Raw genomic sequence first — 18382 nt, forward strand, 5'->3', positions numbered from 1 at the left:
CTTGCTCATCTTCTCTGTTCCCTAAAGATTCCTTTCAAGAACAGGAAAAGAAAAGGATTGACTGCTCCTCTGATCTCTAAAGATTCCTTTCACGAACGGGAAGAGAAAAGAATTGACTGAGAGATTTTCAGTTGATATAGTAATTGTGGGTTTTACTTGCCAAAACCACGATGGTTTGAAGGTTTTATGGAAACAATGGGGCACTGATGGTTTAAGTACTGATATGATTGAGAGACACCATACTGATGGGCTTTGCAAATTCCGACAACTTGGGTTTCTTTGATGAGCACTTAAATATCAACACAAACATTCACACAATTGTCTCTAGCATTTTAACTTAATCAAAATGCAGCCGCCACCGCCGCAGGGATTCGGTGCTGCGACCTTTGGGCCAGCAGATGAGCACCATGACTACCATATTCACGCGATTGTAGATCAACCCATTTGGTCTTAATTTGAAATTCAAAGTTGAGGGGGTCGACCTAAAATCGAAAATGAGTGTCCGTTGTGAAGCCTTTCTAAAAATAATCTCCGCGTCTTTCGACAAAGCTAGCTTTCCTGCACAGCTATTAAGTACTGCCGTCAAACCAGCTTCGCACATAGGTGGTTTCACAATGTGCGATGTGAATTTTTTCTTTTTTTTTAAATAAAATGTGCTAGTGCTCTTCTTTTTTTTTTATGCCGTGCTATTTTCGGCGATCGACCTACATTCGGGTAAATACGGTTCTTGACCACTGCGACAAGCAAGAGATTTTTTGTTGGCAAAGCAGGCATGTCTCAAACCTGCTCATGTCTTAGGCAGGGTGTGCCGTGCCATGAATTTAATTCTCTCAAGGAACCTTTTCGGGGTTGCTGTTCGGGCAAGTTGGGTATTCCATGCTGCAGCATGTATTAGTACAGCACATGAAAAAAGACACAACAAGCACGAAGAGAAAAAAGGTAGGCGTTATAAACTTCGAACTGCTGATTTCAAGCCCTTCAACTATGCTTTTTTTATACGCACCAAAACACAACTCATCTTGCACGTGTTTGTAACCCACGGTACGTCATTTCCTTTCCTGACAAAGACGTGTGTAAACTTCCTTTGTACACTTTTGTCAATAAAGGACATGATGTATATTGAGTTAGGAAAATGTGCAAAATGGGTTGTGTTCTGAGTATATGCTGTGTGAGCAAAACGTGGCGGTGACCGGAGAAATGACGAACGTCAAAATCATTCGAACAGCCACTGATGTAGATGACGGCAGAGACAACGACTGAGACAATGACGATTATGAACCAACTCGAGAGGTGCTTACATATTCTGAGACGAGAAATTTGCTGCGCTTGCTTTAAAATAAGGTTGAATGCAGCGGTGAGGAAGATTGACGTATGCGATGCGTCAAGCAGCTGGAGAATGCCTTCCCAAGCCCAACTACGACCGCAAAGCAGACTAGCATTAGGCAGTTTTTCTCTGCTAAATAAAATGGTAGTGCAGCAATGGTAGTGCAGCCGGTTAAAGTCTCTTGTATGTTTTTTTTTCTCTTTTAAACCTGCACAAGAAAGATTAGAAACTGCTGAAGAGCCGGTAAATAGTAGTAGTGATTTTTCTGAAGCACGCTTATTTTTTCCGGCGATTAGTGCAGCTTTGCTTATTTCGAAAATCTATTTATGTCGAAACTTTTCCTGCCTTTGATGGCTTCGAGTTAACGAGGTATTACTGTATTCTGTTTAGAAAAATAAGGACATTACAATAGTCATGCATTCTGAACAACTTGCCTTCCTTCACACAGAACTCGGTGGTGCAGAGCTCATAGGATGCTGAGCTAGGTGTCGTCACAGTTGGAATAAATGGTGAATTTGCTAGAATGACAATATCACAATTCATGAAATAAACATACCCATGCCAGCACAAAACGAAATTGCACTGTTTATTAAGAGAAGGATGTTCAGATAGATTGAAGTTTCACGCAGGAAAGTAGCCATTCGGTAATGAAAGATTCTTGAATGAAGCACTGTCTTTTAACTGTGACTATTCTTGAAGGAATCAACTCACTACTATTTCCAATAGTTAACCAATGAAAACACATATCTGGTACAATAGTCACTCTAGTCCAACAGTTGCTATTTTACTATGCCACGGTGCTCAAAAATCTTAAAAGTCAATGAAGTTACATAGTAAAAGCACAGTGCGAGATGAAAGGCAGCTGAACGATGTTGCGATAGCATAAGATCTGAGTGCTTAAAAGGGCAGTAAACAACCTCACGGTCCAAAATAATATCTAATCATGAAACAACTGCGCACTTGTACAGTGTAAAAACGTTCATTGCCGCAACAACTTCTCTAATAAGTGCTCTAGCAAGGAAGTAACAAGGTTTAGAACGAGTCGCTTTGGCTGGTTTCAGTTTCTCAGTCATCCTTGCCATTCTTTCCTCACAGCAGAGAGGGGCAGGTCTTTTGTCGTGACTATGCCCACTTTGTCAACATAACATCACATCAGGGATCCAACAAACGAGCAAGGCTCCTTCACGTGTCACAGCGGCACTGAGGGGAAGCGCAGTGCAAGGAGTACAAGGATTTGGTGAGGTCTCCACCCTTCCCCTAGCTGTCAGGCAGACACCTCTTCATCTCAGAGGTTTTCGTTCTGACAACACAGCTTGTCCCAAAACAGAAAAGAGGCAATTCTCCGTTAAACGAGTCTATAGTCGCCAGTGGTTCCATGCAGGGCCAATTTTTGTCGACGAGTATTGCACTCAAACCTCATTATAACAAAGCTGCATTTGACATGAAAAAAGGTTTGTTATATTCGAAAATTCGTTATAAAGGTTTACTCCTAACGCTATATCTACTACAAGACTATCTTTGATTTACTTCATTATAACCAATATTTTCTTATATACAGTTTCGTTATATCAAGGGTTGAGTGTAGTTACTCATCATTGGTCACTCTTGCACAAAATCTCATGAATACTATACTCCTTAACTGGAGAAAAAGTGTTAACGGAATGAATGAATAAATGAATGAATGAATGTAAGCTATGCAAAGCTATTAGCATCAAAGTGTCAGCATGGGTTTTCCTAAGCTAGCTCTGAAAGGCAGGTACACTCACTACCATGAATAATGCTTATGCTCCACAATGAATCAATGTCGCAATGGTACAATATTGCATACTAATTCACACCATGCACATGACAGTTCTTTGGAGGTCTTTAAAAAAATGAAAATAATGAATGAACGCTATATAAAGCCCTTAAGGGGAGACGCGGGTCGAAAAGTCGCGTTTTTTTTCCAAATTTCACCTTTTCTGTTTTTTGTTGCTTTATCATCTTTATACATTATATTTTGACATCTGAAAATATCACAGCGAAATAAGCATCAGAAGTCAGTGAAAAACGCGTCTGAGTGAGCGGCAGTGACGCGCGGCATCACGAAATTTACACAAAACGGGCTGCTGTTCGCGTGCTCGCGGGGCCGCGAAGAGAGCTGTCCGCCATATTGCGGCCGCTGGCTCGTGTAGAGTTGTCCTTACTCTCCACGATCCCGGTTCTTGAAGTCTCGTACGTTCACGAAAAATCTAAAAAAAAAGCAACAAAAACAGTCTTTTCCCGCCGTTTCAAACCGCGCGCCACTAACGCAGGGCCGCCATTGGCTGACAGCACCCGTGTTTTCTTGCCGTAGTTCGCTTCACTGTTTTCCGGAGTTATTTTTCGCTGTTTTCGTGCGATGGCAAGCCCGAAAAAGGCCGTTGCCGACCATCGGAAATACAGAAGTAAGAACAAGTTCAGAGGGAAGCGGCGGAGGACGTACAAGAAAGCCACCGCCAACGAAAATGTCCGCGACGGGCCAGCGGCCGGTAGGCCTAACATCGACCACGGCAACGTCGACCATGGCAACTGCGACGACGAGATCAACGCTGCAGTGAATTTTGTGAGTGCATCGCAGAAAAAGATCGCGTTATTCGAAAACGACGTCAGGCCGAATGCCGATCGTGCCGAAAGCGTAGTGCTGTGCGAGTTGGGTGCATTGACGGCCGTCGTCGCAGGCGCGGCATGCCCCGTTTGTCACGAGAGTAAACTCGCAGTTCGGGCACCGAATAAAAAGCGGAAAGGCCTTTCGGCGTTTCTGGAGCTACACTGCGAGAATGCGGAGTGCTCGGAGAGCATCCTTTCGTCCGCGTACTCGTCGAAGCGGGTCGCGTCAGATGGCGGCCGCGGTGCAAGCAGAAGCTACGACAGCGGGAGTTCGCGTGACGCCTTTGCCGTGAACCTGAAAGTGGTGCTTGCAGCGCGTGCCGTCGGTATCGGGCATGAGCAACTTTCACGATTTTGTGCAGTAGTTGGATTGCCAAACCCTATGCACCATAAGACCTTCCATGCTATCGGCAAAAAGATTCACAGTGCGGCAGTGAAGGCTGTCTGTGAAAACATGCAAAGGGCACGCAGCGTCACCAAAGAGGTGGCTGGTAACAGTGACGTGCCAGTCATGTTTGACGGCACATGGCAAAAAAGAGGCCACAAAAGCCACAATGGTGTGGGAACTGTAGTGTCCTTGGACACTGGTTTGTGCCTGGACTATGAAGTGCTTTCCAACTTCTGCCTGGCGTGCAGTTTGCATAACGACATGGGAGGCGATGAAGAAACATGGCAGGCGTTTCATCATCCCGTTTGTGAGAAGAATTGCGACTGTTCTTCGCATGCCATGGAGGCCGAAGCTGCAGTGCGCATTTGGCAGAGGACTGTGGACTATGAGACACCCCTGCGGTTCACCATCTTCCTAAGCGATGGAGACAGCAAGGCCTACAACGGGGTCTGTGATGCCAACGTGTACCCTGACACTCCAATTGAAAAAGAGGAGTGCACCAACCACGTGGCGAAACGTCTGGGCACCGGCCTGCGGAAGCTGCCAACGCCACTTCCACGAGGGGAGAAGCTGAAGGAGACCACCATCCAGAAGCTTCAAACTTACTTTCAGGTGGCCATTGTGAACAATCGGGGAAATGTCCACAAGATGTACACTGCCATATGGGCCTCATGTTTGCACTCGTGCTCAACAGACGGTGCTGGAAGTCACAAGTTCTGTCCTGCAGGCCCAGACTCGTGGTGCAAGCACCGACGTGCTGAGGCGCAGGGCCAGCCTGCACCGTGCCACACCCCCCTCCTGACCAAGGCCCAGGGTTTGGCAGTCCTCCCAATCTACAAGCGTCTCACAGATGCGAAGCTGCTTGCCCGGTGCCTCCACGGCAAGACACAGAACGCGGCCGAGTCCCTGAACAGCAAAATATGGCTGCTGTGTCCAAAGACCCGGTTTGCTTCCCGGACTGCTGTGGAAACAGCCACAGCCATTGCAGTCCTGTGGTTCAACCGGGGCCACGCGAGCTTTGAAAAGGTGCTGGAAGAGCTTGGGGTGCTTCCTTCGGAGGCCCTGGTTACCCTCAGCGACCGCCGAGACAGCATGCGCATGCACAAGATGAATGTGCGTCAGACCGCTGAGGCGAGGGCACACCGTCGCAGTGCAGCCAAGAGGGCCCGGGTGGAAGAGTCCTGCCGCACCAGCCGGGAAGGGAAAACCTACGGTGCTGGAGAGTTTTAGACAACTGATATTCCCTCTGGACATGTGTGTATGTGTTCAGCACAAGTTTCGTGCTACTGCGTTTTTCATTTTTGTAAATACAGACTTTCAAACTTTCAAACGCGTTTTTCTCATTTCGCAATTTTGGCCAATTTGCATTTTTTGCGGGAAGTGTTTCGGGCACTTAGAATGGTCATACGACGACGAAATTTGGCACACACATTGAGGAGAGTGCGTAGGGTGCCGATATCTACTTGAATCAGCACAACCTATCAGCTGTAAATATCTATTAATAAATTTAATGGTGGTCGAGTGGAAAAAAAAGGGTAGTTTGCTACACAGATGTTTTTTTCATAGTTTCAAAGTTGGAGCACAATTTCTAGCTAGATATCGGCACTCTATGGCTAATAGGGAGCAAAAGGAGCCATTGAACAACTCTCTGCATGAACATTTAGTATGCGCGAAAGTTCCCAGAAAACTTATCAAGTTTCACCATTACTTGAAACACAACTCCCAAACTATTGCACTTATGTAAAAACTGATTACAGATTTGGAATCAGGAGGAAAAACTGCATCAGTGGTCCAATTTCTGAAGCTCTAAGTTGAATAACAAAAAAAAAGTGCTTTCGAGGAGCGTCTCCCCTTAACATCAAAATATCAGCACGTGTTCTCCTAGGCTAGTGGTGAAAAGCAGGTGAACGGAAATAACAGTGCTGCGGTTTGTCCCCCCCTTTTTCTTTTGCGTCCACGTAGTCGTGCACCGTGCTGAAATAAATGTCTCAATGAAGTGAATTCAATTGAACTTACAACCAGTACCATGTGAGGGGGTAACAGTCCAAGTGTGGGGACCTAGCGTGACGGTCTTCCCGTTCAGGCTTGGGTCGATGGTTTGCAGATGACCTGAGCAGTCCGCAAGAGAAACAGTTTGTGTCTGCCAGCAAGAAGAGATTTACCAAACATTCAAGAAGAAGGTCAGCTTACGATCATGTGGAAGAACGCCTGCCGCAAAAGAGAAAGACAATCAGTACCATGAAATTCACTGACACAGCAAAATTAATCACAAGAGCTATTGCCTTATTCAGAGGCACACACGCACGCTTGGGCGCGTTGGTGATCAGCCAGTTTGTCAAGAACGGCACAAAATTTTTAACGAGGACAAAACTAATATTAAAAAAATACAAAACAAGCACTGATCAAAAAGTTAAAGTTCATTAGGAAAAGCAATGCATACGCATGGGATTGACTTGCAACTGCTCATGCGCATTTGTGATCACATGTTGTGAACACTGACATTATCATAAAAAAACCATTTCTTCTACGTGTGCTTACATGTTACGAGCTATCAAGATGGACAAGCTCTTCATCGAGAAGAGATACGAAAGCTTGGATGACGCATTCCTCTCCCAACTTGTTAATGTTGTACACTTCTAACATTTCTCGGTGAAACTGACTTGTTTTCACAAAGAATGCTGGTCTTATCTAGAAGTGGCACACTTCTGTGTTCATGACAGTGCATAGAAGCTGTTGTATTGTTTTCCTCCTCGTTCTGTCCTCCTTCGGAATTCCGCAGTGTCCTTGACGAAATCACCCATTCAAACGCACAGCGGCAGAGGTGCGTTGCAGTTTTTCTAAAATGCAGCAATGTACTTACACTTGCCTTGACCAGGAGTGGCAGCACACATCGAAACGAGACGTTTGGAGAAGAGGCCAACACAAGCAGCACGTTTTTCTGCACTACGCGCCGTCCCCGTTTTCATGTGAACTACCGCATACCATCATGACCAATAAAACAGCACACCAATATGCTTTACAGCTGTGCACTTATGGACTATTTTTACAGCGTGCCATACACCATAAAAACATATTTGGCATGTGAGAACGTGTGGTACTTTCACAAGGCACCATGATAAGAAGTTCTCATTTTAGGCTTGAGCAATATTTTGGGGCTGAACAGTATTTGCTGCAAAAAACGTCGCCTTATCGGAGGTAGCACAAGGCGGCAGAGGAAACGTGAACAGGTTTGTCAATTATGATGAAAAAAAACAAAACAAAGAAGTTGTGCTACTGTAAAGCACGACTTGATTAAGATAAATAATGTCACATAATGACATAAAAACATTAACAATGCTGTAAGTTTTAATTGTTTTCTCATAATGACGTGTAGCAACACAATTGTCCGGGTTAAACGAAAGGTCAGGTAGAGCGCCAGGGTCACAAAATGCTTAATTTGAAGGATGAACATCCAAATAGTACATGCATAACAAGCCTTGCAAGACGAGCTTGACTGCATCTCAAATGAGTAAGCAAGGAGGATTGGATTGATTGGTTGGTTGATTGATTGATTAGATAGATGGGGAGCTATATGAGCAGACAAAAACCTGAGCAACATGAAAGAGTGACTTGCAGCAAACTTACTGAATGGTGGTATGATGTATGTAACGTTACTGGGATGAACGGCCTCTGAAAAAAAAAAAAAGCCAATGTGGCACATCATCAGGATGACATAGCTTCCAAGATCATTTTACATGTTTTATGAAGACTTACTTTTGGTGCCTTCTGCTGCAAGAGAAAGACCTAAAAAAAAAAAAAAGAAGAGCATTTATAAGGTGAGCAAATATTTCAAGTGCATACATATTCCAATTGCTAGTGTAGTTTCAAGCTATATAAGAGTGGACAAACTTTTTTTCTTTTTTTGTAGAAGTGAAAGTCAAGTGATAAATTAAAAAGAATTGTTGACTTCAACATGCTAATTTACAATAGATTATAAAGAAGATTTATTGAGCGTAGAGCTGGTCGCTGATAAGGCAACAAACCAGCCGCAGTTCACGAGCTCAAGCCTCCGCTGCAGTCTTGAATAGTAGGTGCATTATGACTACGTAACTGGCTTTTTGGGTGACTTCTAACTGTAGCATATCTTTTTTTTTTTACTTAAGTAACTAAAAATTCAGTGCAGTTAGGTTTCATGCAAAAATGATAACATTAATCAATTAGCATAACTAAAACGTACATAATCTCACCTAACAACAAATGATGACACTTCAAATGACACTCATTGTTGGGCTAGTTGGTGCATTACATCAGAAAAAAATATATCCAGCCAATAAAATAACGATCACCGGAAACGAGGAAGACAGGAAAGTGGCTAGTTACTATGATTGGGTCCTATCTCAAGACAATATGGGCAAAGAGCCCCTCCCCCCCCCCCCCCCCAAACACAGGAAATATACATCGCATTTGTAGAATCTTTACCTATTGCTTTTACCACTTTCCCGTCTCCGTCTTAGTTGCCTGTGTTCGTTATTTTATTGGCTAAATATATTTCTTCCTGATGGCACTCGAATGATGAAAGAAAAGGCCAATGTGTTGATTAGGTTATGCTTATCACGAAAAGCCTACAGCTTTTTGCTGCTTTTTTCAAACTAATGTTCACAACCTTTTTACAATGTACCTTGTCTCGCATCTAAACAGACCCAATTTTATACTCTCATTTTTCATATTTTACGTCCAATGAAATATACTGCCTGTATCATTTTAATCATTACTTTTTCACTAATGGCAAAATACCAACACCACCCATTCATAGTACCTGCAATTAAAGCAAGTTATGCAGTCGAAAGCTGTAATTTTGGCCACGGAAGGGTCACTTCATTGCTTCAGGTAACTGAAAACATATTTCATTACCTTTTGCTGGCAACGTTGTTGTGATCTATGATGAAATAGTAGAACCAGCAATCACATAATTGTATGGAGTGATAGTATCAACAGCGACTGGTCATACATCAGTTATTCCAAGTTTTAACAACCACAAATGTACAGTGACGTACATTCTATGGGATATGGATTGAAAGCTCTGTTGTGCTTAAATTCTATCTGAAGCTTCTTCGAAGAAGAACATGGTAAGAACACATATATACCTCATAAAGTAAAAGGGAGGATGAGTGCTGACGCTCAGTTGGTAGATCACCTGACGTGTTATTCGAATGTCGCAGGTTTGGAGCCTGCCAGTAGCAAGTAACCTTCAAGCCCACTTCCCTCTCTTCCCATTTACATCACAATTACTACACATAATTACATAGCATACCCTGTACATTAGTTGGCATCGTTGGCTGTTAGTTTTTATTACTACTGCATAGTAAGAAAAAAATTTGTGATAAAGATGAAGACCCACAGAACAGTACATTAGGGTAATCTTCTCAGCCAACCAACACCAAAGCGAACGACATCGAAACAAAGCCCTTAAACTCACGCGCATGTCGACGTGTTGTCCAAGAAAGAAGAGCAGCCGATGCGACCAGCGCCAAAAGTAAGGCCAGAAGGAAACAGGCCACGGAAACCTCGGGTAGCATGGCAACCACTTTAGTAGATCTCGTCACACTGCGACGTTTAGAGTAACTAATGAAATGGCAATTTTGAAAAAGGTTGACAGTAATTGCATAGTAAGTTGAGACGTACAGTTTACTAGTCGACAAAATAACTCAAATGCCAACGCAGGCTTCGAAATTGAATATCTCGAAGTAGGAGCTGAGAATATGTCTCAAATGAACGCACCTCGTAAACTCAACAGCTATGATTTCTAGTAAGCTGCAATTATATGCTCTTAAAAGGGCCCTGACACACTTTTTCAAGTAACCATGGAATGAATCCACTGGAGGAGCTTATTGCCTCACAAATTCAACGCCGTACAAAATTTAAGGTTCGGTTCAGTGTGAGTGGAGTTACAAAGCTTTGTCGCATGCTGCAATTGCATTCTCTCTTCTCTCGTCCCGACGAAAGTGCTGGAAGCTAAGCAGGGAGAGATGGCAGGCACAAAGAAAATACGTCAGGTGCGCCTTCAGCACCTTTTTTTTTTCGAACGTGCAACTTTTTCAGAATGATCGCACGTGACCGCCTGGACAAGTCGCGGCTTTCCACACGATCTCTGTAACGACCAAGTGCATTATGTTCAAATCAGCCAATGGCTGATAGATGGGCCTCGCAGAGTAGTTTTTGAGCGTCTTACGTCATTGGTTGAGAGAAAAGAAAGCAATCTTTAGCCAACTTTGATAATTTATTGTGAATTCTAGACAGCATGCTGTGCTATAATATTTGGCTCGCGTGTTGTCGGGAGCCTTTACTACCAATTCAGCAGCGTTTTCTGACCATGCTCAAAAAGTGTTGCAGGGCCCCTTCAAGTCATTACATATAAAATACTACATTCATACATTTAATTTGTGAAAATGGCAATTAGATTATACATTTTGATTGACCACGTGAGAAAGATTTTCCTTTCCAAGCAATACAGGTTATTCGCTACATAGTGTGATCTGCTATAGGCAATTTTGTAAAAAATTCTGTGTGTAGTATACAAAGCAAATTGCAACGTTGTGGCGCTCTTGTGAAACAGGATGGAGGTCAGCAGTCTTGGCATGCTGCTTGGAACAACTACTTGACCGAAACTACATTGCACTACCCTAATCTACCACAAAAAAAGTTAATCGACCAACAAGTATGCCATAAAAGACCTTTCGTGCAAGACCTACAATGTGCGAAAACAATGCTCAAATATGGAAAAATGAACCATTCAATGTCACACATATTGTGAGCATGTTTAATGTAATATAAAGCATTTACTGCCCAGCATGACAGTTCCCCGTTTATTTCATCTTTGGATTACTTCTAACGCTGGCACTGTTCATATGCACAAGTTCTTGCTAGGAGCACAAAAGCTTTAACTTCACTAGAGATGTTAATTCATAAGAATAATAATAATAATAATAATGTTTATTTTTCATCAATTGTTTGATGAAGGACAGCTGCAGGTAAAAGCTGCTTTCCAAAAGAGGCAGCTTGACAAAGGCCCACAGCCACCTTTTAGCACGGCAGTAGTGGCAAACAGTCAGCAATGGGAAGTAAACAACAACAGCACCAAACAGGTAAATAAATAAAAATAAATAAAGATATAAAAATCAAGTCCAAATTCCAAAAATAAAAATAGCAACTATAATACAGCAACCGCAAAGAAATCTTAAAAACTAAATGTGTATATCGCGCATATTGAATCTGTGCACAGTGTAAAATATCTATGCCACCTATGCAACCCAGAACACAACACATATTGAGAAACAATAGGTAAGATGTGAATAGAAAAGTGATTTATAAAGTAGAGTTTTACCTTGTATGGTAGAACAGTTTTACCACTGTATACGATACCCACTATGCGAGATAACTGACCCAGCACACTGTCAATGTGTTCGCACCAAAGCATATTGCTCGAAAATGTAACTCCAAGAATTTTTATACTATTTACTAGCTCAATATAAGTATCACCTTACTTGAGATGTATGTTTTCATTAACGGGCTTATTTTTAGGTCGGAATAGTACCGCCTTTGTTTTACTAGTGTATATGTTTAAACATCAGTAGTTTACCGTAAAACGCCAAGCAAGTGCCCCCAGCCTGAGCAAGCACCCCCTTCCTTTTTCTAGGAGATCTTAAACGCCAATGACCGGCCGGGGACCAAGCAAGCATCCCCCTTCCAAATCTGGTCAGACTATCCTTCTCAATAGCAGGGGAGGCGCTTGTTTGGCATTTTTAAATAGCTGCACCACCACACTAAGACTCAACATAGCAGCTCATTTCTCTATGAAACACCGGAAACTCACTTGCTAGTTGTTTCAATAGAAGACCTTCTGCCTGTGCCTGGGACAGTTGAACCATCTGCCACAAAGCTGGCAGACCCGAGAACCGCACAGGTTTCCGTGTGGTCGCCTTCCCCCGAATAATGTTCCGCATGCGAGAAACCTCGGTGTCCGTAGTCCTGCTCACCATCAGGTCCCACGTAGGGCCCCTCGGAGGTGCCCTTGTCTTCCATGTCGGGGTGCTCAGGTATCAAACCCTGCTGCTTCCTCAGCATCAGAAGCTGTGCTAATTTTCCACCGATGCCAACCTTGTGCTCCACTACAACAGGGGCCCAACCATGGCTTGCCAAACAAGGACACAGAGCTGGTGAACGAGGAGGTGGCGATAGTGGGAGAGGGCTCGGAGGGACGTCCCTCGTCTGCAAAACTTCCGGCAAGTGGCCGCACGGGTAAACTTCAGTCACAGGCGCCGCACTGGTGGGCCGAGATATCGAGGGACCCCAGGCACTACTGGCAACCGGTGCCACAGGGCTTGCCTGGATCATTATGTCGTGTCCAAGACTTCTGGTTGGCTCGACAACTTGCCCAGTGAACTCGTCGTGAGAAAAAGGCCCTCCAAGCGGACTTCTACGAACGTCGGCATATCTGTCGGTCTGTTGCGCCGTGTCTTGACCAGGTGAAGTGCATCGCGAGGAGCTCATTGGGGACATTCCGAATAGACCAAGACCGTACGAAGGTGACGAGGAAGGTGACACCGTACGCGGCACCTGTGGGCCCGCAAATGTCTGGATGGCCACCTCTCTGAGTGGTGTTCTCGAGGCGGGTTCCCTAGAGAGTGACCGAGACCTCACACTTAAGAGGTCCTGGTCTACAAAGTCTTGGTTGCGGTGAGGAGCCCTCACAGCAACCGGCTCCTGTGTCTGAAATATTGCGTCCCTTGTCCCAGCTGCTTGGGACAGACGTCCTGGATGGCTGCTTATGTTCAAAGTGCAGGGATGGTTCACAGTGTTCCGTGAGCAGACTGCAACACACGGGCGTAAGGCTGTCTCTAATCTTGGAGTCGAGAAGGCAAACGCTGGTGACACACGGTGACGGCTGATTTCACCGACTTGTGTGCCAGCACTCACGACGTGAGGGACCTCTGAATTGCCAAACATAAAAACGGACGATGAGCAGCTGCTCAGTGACGGCCCCGACTGGATGCGGGACATCGGTCTCCAAGGAAATCTGTGATCTGCAAAGTCGCGTGGCTTACTGTCACCGACAGCCATGTCTACCATTTCATACAAGCTGTTTGCTGCTGCAGGTGGTGGAGACATTGCAACAGAAATGTCGTGCTGCATTCCAAAGTCTTGCATTGGCATGCTTCCAGCCCCATAGGTCATTTTCATGCCCCAGTTTTTCGGTTTATAACCATGCTGCTGTTCAGCATCCTGCATTGGCTTTTCCTGAGGCATGTAAACGTCTCCTTCAGGCCAGCCCACTGTTCCATAATCGTGTTGCTGCGCAAAATCAGGCATAGTTCCACTTGTGGCTGCCCCCACCTTTCTCTCTTGCTGCTCCAAATCATACATAGTACTGCTTTGGACTCTGAAAGCAGATCTCATGACAACTCTCTCAGGTTCATACACACATTGTGCTCCAAAGTCACGCATTGGCTGCAAAGAAGGCTGGATGTCCTTTGCAAAGTCTTCAACAGGATCATGCCCAAATTGCACTTCAGCGTCACGAGAGGGCCTTGCAGGCATCACATGCGTAGTTGCTCCATCAAGAGGCTGATGATTGCACTGAACAAAGGCTTCTTGATGCCCATCAACATTCTCATACTTTTGTTCTACCTTCACAGCAGTGATGTTTGCTGTAGTCTGGACAAAGGGCTGATAGTCACACTGCACCTCAATATTACAGTGTGGTTTTTCGGCCAGTGCTACAGGCAACTGAGGAGCCCGAAAAACATCCCCATGCAGCATGCTGAAACCATGTTGCTGCAGAGGATTCAGGTCATTTACCGGAGAAACAGTAGTCGAGTGCATGAGCATTTCAGTCCGACTTCCTTCACACTGTTGCCCAACTGAAATTTTCTGAGCGACACTACTAGACATTGGAGCCACAGATTCAAGAGAAAATGTTTGGACTGCCTGACTTTCTGTGCGTAGGTACGGCACTTCAGTCATACAAATCCGCAGCGAGCTCGCTGAAGTCTGTGTTGTTCCATCTGTAAGAACTGCTTTATAAGCACCAATTACGGGGGACACTTTAGCTCCCTGAGACACACATTGTGCTTGGAGGGTTTGCCCTGTTAGCATATCTTGTGAGGAAACACCTGTAGTCTGCATTGTCAATGCTACATGGGGATCTGAAGCCAGTGTATTGAAAGCAGTCGCCGCAAAAGTGTCTTGGTACTCCATTGCCTGTACACCAAGTGCCACAGAAGGTGGTTCTTCCTGTTGTTGCACAGTGTGCATACGAGAAGCCAAGTGATCTGGCTCATATGATCCTCCACCGGCTTGCACCTCCACTGCTATCTGCGGTGGCACAGTTGGCGGCCGAACTACGTGTACGCTAACAATAGGCTGCAGTGCTCCTGCACGTTCTAGAACAAAATGTGTTCCAGACCCTGCACAAGCTGGTTCCTCACGTTTTTGAATTGCCTGCACTCCACATGTCTTACTATTCACTTCGATGGCTTCTTTCTTAATTTCTACATTTACTGTAGCCTCTGGGACATCTGGAGGCTCTGGACCAATACGATACTGACGTGCGACAATGTGTGTATAACTGCAAACTCTGGCAGTTAGAGGGCTGGAATGCCTGTAGTGTGGCTCTGAACTTTGCTGGCTAAATTTAACTTCAGCTGGCCCCATTATTGCATGCTCAGTTTGTGTTTCGTACGTCCCGCAGGCAGTGCCAGCATGCATGTGGGCTGCATCATGGCCAAGCTGTGCCTCCTTACACCAGAGCTCTTGAACTGTTGGATAAGTCTCTGTTCCCAATGTTGCCTGAGCAACTGGTGCACCTTCCGTACTATGCTGTTCAGACGACACACGTACCCCCTTGGTGATCTGAATTCCACCCTCTCGTACGAGGGACTTGCCAGCACTTTCCACATGCGTCCTTGACTTTACACTTACACATCTGGATGGTAGCATCTGTGAAGTCTGGGTGGACGGCACTCTGTGGACTGTGCAACGTTCAGGGCTAACACGCGATCGCACCTCAACATCTGTCAGCGATGTCGTTTGTGAAGCAAAATCCTCCAGGGATAATCGACAAGGTAACGACACGCTGCGAATCTTCCTTGACAAACGTGATGGTGCTTGACCTTTTCTGCGCGACACCACAATATCTTGCTGAAACTCTTCTGTCATAAGCTCCTGTTGGGGATGCTGTTGATTCCATTGCTGCTGCTGCATCATTTGGGAGCCTTCTGGCATGTATGAACCCTGCATCCACTGAGACTGTCCCGTTTGCCACTGCATTCCCGGCCAGAACGGCTGATACGGGGGCCATTGTGGTTGTTGCAGTGGCATGCCAAATGCTTGCCCATAAATTTGAGCTTGATCTTGACTCTGCATCATCTGCGCTTGCCACCCATACGGTGGAACTATGCCATACTGCTGTGGCATGTAGCCCTGGCCTGCCTGCATGCCAGCATACATTGGTTGTGGCATGGGCGGCGACATTGGTGGTGGCATCATTAAAGTCGGGGGCAAGGTTAGCGGCGGTGCTGGTTGTGACCAGGCTGCAGTGCCTGCCGTCTCTCCCTGCAATGGCCCCAAATGGACGAACGTCTTTTGCTTGTGAACTGCAGCCTCGACGACGCGAACAGCTGGCAGTTCTGCTTCTTCCGCACCTGCTGGACCATCTTCATCGTATTCTTCCACTGGCTTCTCCTCCTCAACGCACTCTTCGTCTTCGTCGTCAACTTGGTCTATGGTGACAAACGTGGGCAAGTATGACCCGACAGGAAGCAACTGGAAGATGCCAGCTACAGAAGTGTCTTGTTCCTGCTGCTGTTGCTGCAGTTCTGTGGTGGTCGTGGTGGTGGTAACTTCGTCTTCTGTTTCAGTCACAGCCATGGGAGCGTTGTAGCCGGCAATACAAATTCCCTGGTCGGTGAACACAACTGGCACAGACTGACCCATGGGCAAAATCACATTAAACCCTGTTGGTCCCTGAATCGTCTGAGAGGCGATACCCAAAGCAGTGGGGCCCTGCTGCTGCACATTCACCGAAATTTCAGAGCTGGATGCCTGGACAACCTGCAATGTGCAATGTACTTGCTCTAGTTCATTAAAGGTAGAATCATTATCACATATGCATTCTCTTTTATCCAGCCCTAGTTGTTTGAAATCGGCAGATTCTTTTTCTCCAGTAGCAACCTGGTTCTTTGCTGATTGACGAAAGCAGTGCAGCCTGAATTATTACAAGGTGGGGGAGAGACGTTTCATCATGTATGGAATATGAACAAGCTGCTGAGCTAGCAGTCAAACGGGGAAAAATGACAACACACAAGGAACAAAGTGCAACCAATGTTTGTCCTATTTCTGTTCTTGTTATCTGGTGTAGCCAGTTTTCACCACTGTGTGAAAGTGCCACCAGGAGGGAAGCCTCACCAGCATCTAAAAACACATACGAACACTATGTACACATTAAGATTTTGACAATGTTCATTACATTTTAAGCAATTAGTTATTATTATTGCAAACTTTGTGGATATTCAGTTTATATCTCATTGTTACGGTACTTTTTTACTGTGGAATACCATAGACCACACACTATATATATATATATATATATATATATATATATATATATATATATATATATATATATATATATATATATATATATATATATATATATATATATATATATATATATATATATATATATATATATATATATATAGTGCTGTGCGGGAGAGCGGGCGCCTCTGAGTGAAATACCGCGATCCCCACCTTGGCTCCGCCTTTTTACTGTGACCACGGTGGCTGCGACTGGCTGTGGATGATGGAGGTCCTTCTGCCTGATCCCTTGTGCGGGAAGCCATAGCTTCCGTAGTCTAGGGCCGTTTCGTTCGCATTTCGCCGCGGTTACAACGGAAATCGAACCAGCGTCCCCGTGCTAACAGCGCAACACCACATAGCTTTCAAGCGAGTTAAGCCACAGAACACGTACCATACACAAAAACACGCGTTTAGAGACGCAGAAACACGAACCGAAACTACTTCTCATGCTAGAGGGGAAATGCAGAAGGCTGGTCTGAAGCGGAGGAGGTGCGAGAGAAAAAGAAGGCTGAAAAAGAAGCGAGGACACTTTCGGCTTCAGCGGGCGAAGTCGCCACGGTCCCAAAACCAAAAAACAGGGGGTGGTTCATTACGGGACGGGGGCGAAATCCAGACACGAACCGATCGTTGCCTTCTTCCCCGTACATTTCGCGCCATGCCCATTTTCTCGTGCCCCAAAGAGCTTGCATTTCTAGTACTAGAACGTTTTCAGAACCTCTACGGTTTCTTACCTGGCGACTGCTGTCGTCCTCTTCCGACGTTGTGGTGGTCGTCGTCGTGAAAACGGCCTTGGTCACATCGAACACGGTCGTCGAAGTGCTGTCCGAAGTGCTGCTGCTACTGGACGAGGTCGACGACAATTCGCCGTCGCGCCGTTTGCGCGTCGGCGCCGTCGATGCCATCGCTAGAGTTTACCGCTTTATGCAGAATCGAGACGGCTCATCACGTTGACCGTGACAACGCAAAACACGTCTCTGAACACGGGTTTTCTTCATTGAGCGAGACTATTAACCGCTCTGATGCGCCAGGGAACCATACCTACCTAGCTCCTTCTTCTTCTACATAAATATCCACTAATGTTCATGCCACATACCCACAGCGGGGACTCGCTGCTCATAGGGGAACCAATGTTCAGGGTGCAACTCGATGGCGGTTTGTAGGCTACCCGCAGTTTCACATATGTCAATCTGAACCATGGAACACCTATACACTGATCTGATCTTTTATCGGGTCACTTTCGATTTCACGTTGCCACACTTAATTGTTGCCAGAATGTTTTCACGCACCACCTCATGTTCCGGTGCCGCAACGCTACAAACTGCGTAGGCGCGCCCACACGCTGCGGCTGCATGGGCTTATGATAGAAAATTGGTTGGTTAGGGAGGCATTTTCCCGATAGAGGAAGGGCTAAAGTGCTTTACAGCTTC

General features: G+C 45.4%; 1 protein-coding gene across 5 annotated transcripts in view; it reads right to left on the reverse strand.

Moving 5' to 3' along the window:
• The window catches only part of LOC119167075 (uncharacterized), a 46396-nt gene extending 28368 nt beyond the window's left edge, over positions 1–18028 (reverse strand). For 3 of the 5 annotated variants that reach the window (XR_012884364.1, XM_075867153.1, XM_075867155.1), the window contains exons 1-8: positions 17687–18023; positions 12190–16427; positions 9796–9923; positions 8094–8123; positions 7965–8009; positions 6531–6548; positions 6357–6449; positions 1759–1842 (exon numbers count right to left, since the gene is read on the reverse strand). Coding sequence is in view for 4 of the 5 variants with exons in the window: in XM_075867153.1 (XP_075723268.1) it covers positions 1759–1842; positions 6357–6449; positions 6531–6548; positions 7965–8009; positions 8094–8123; positions 9796–9923; positions 12190–16427; positions 17687–17857 (4807 nt within the window). In the remaining variant the exon portion in view is untranslated. Of the gene's footprint in view, positions 1–1758; positions 1843–6356; positions 6450–6530; positions 6549–7964; positions 8010–8093; positions 8124–9795; positions 9924–12189; positions 16428–17686 lie in introns of all 5 variants that reach the window. The other 2 variants (XM_075867156.1, XM_075867154.1) reach the window with 2 other exon arrangements.
• Between the last annotated feature and the right edge of the window lie 354 nt (positions 18029–18382).

The sequence above is a fragment of the Rhipicephalus microplus genome, chromosome 6 (assembly GCF_043290135.1).
Source record: "Rhipicephalus microplus isolate Deutch F79 chromosome 6, USDA_Rmic, whole genome shotgun sequence".
Lineage (NCBI taxonomy): Eukaryota > Metazoa > Arthropoda > Arachnida > Ixodida > Ixodidae > Rhipicephalus > Rhipicephalus microplus.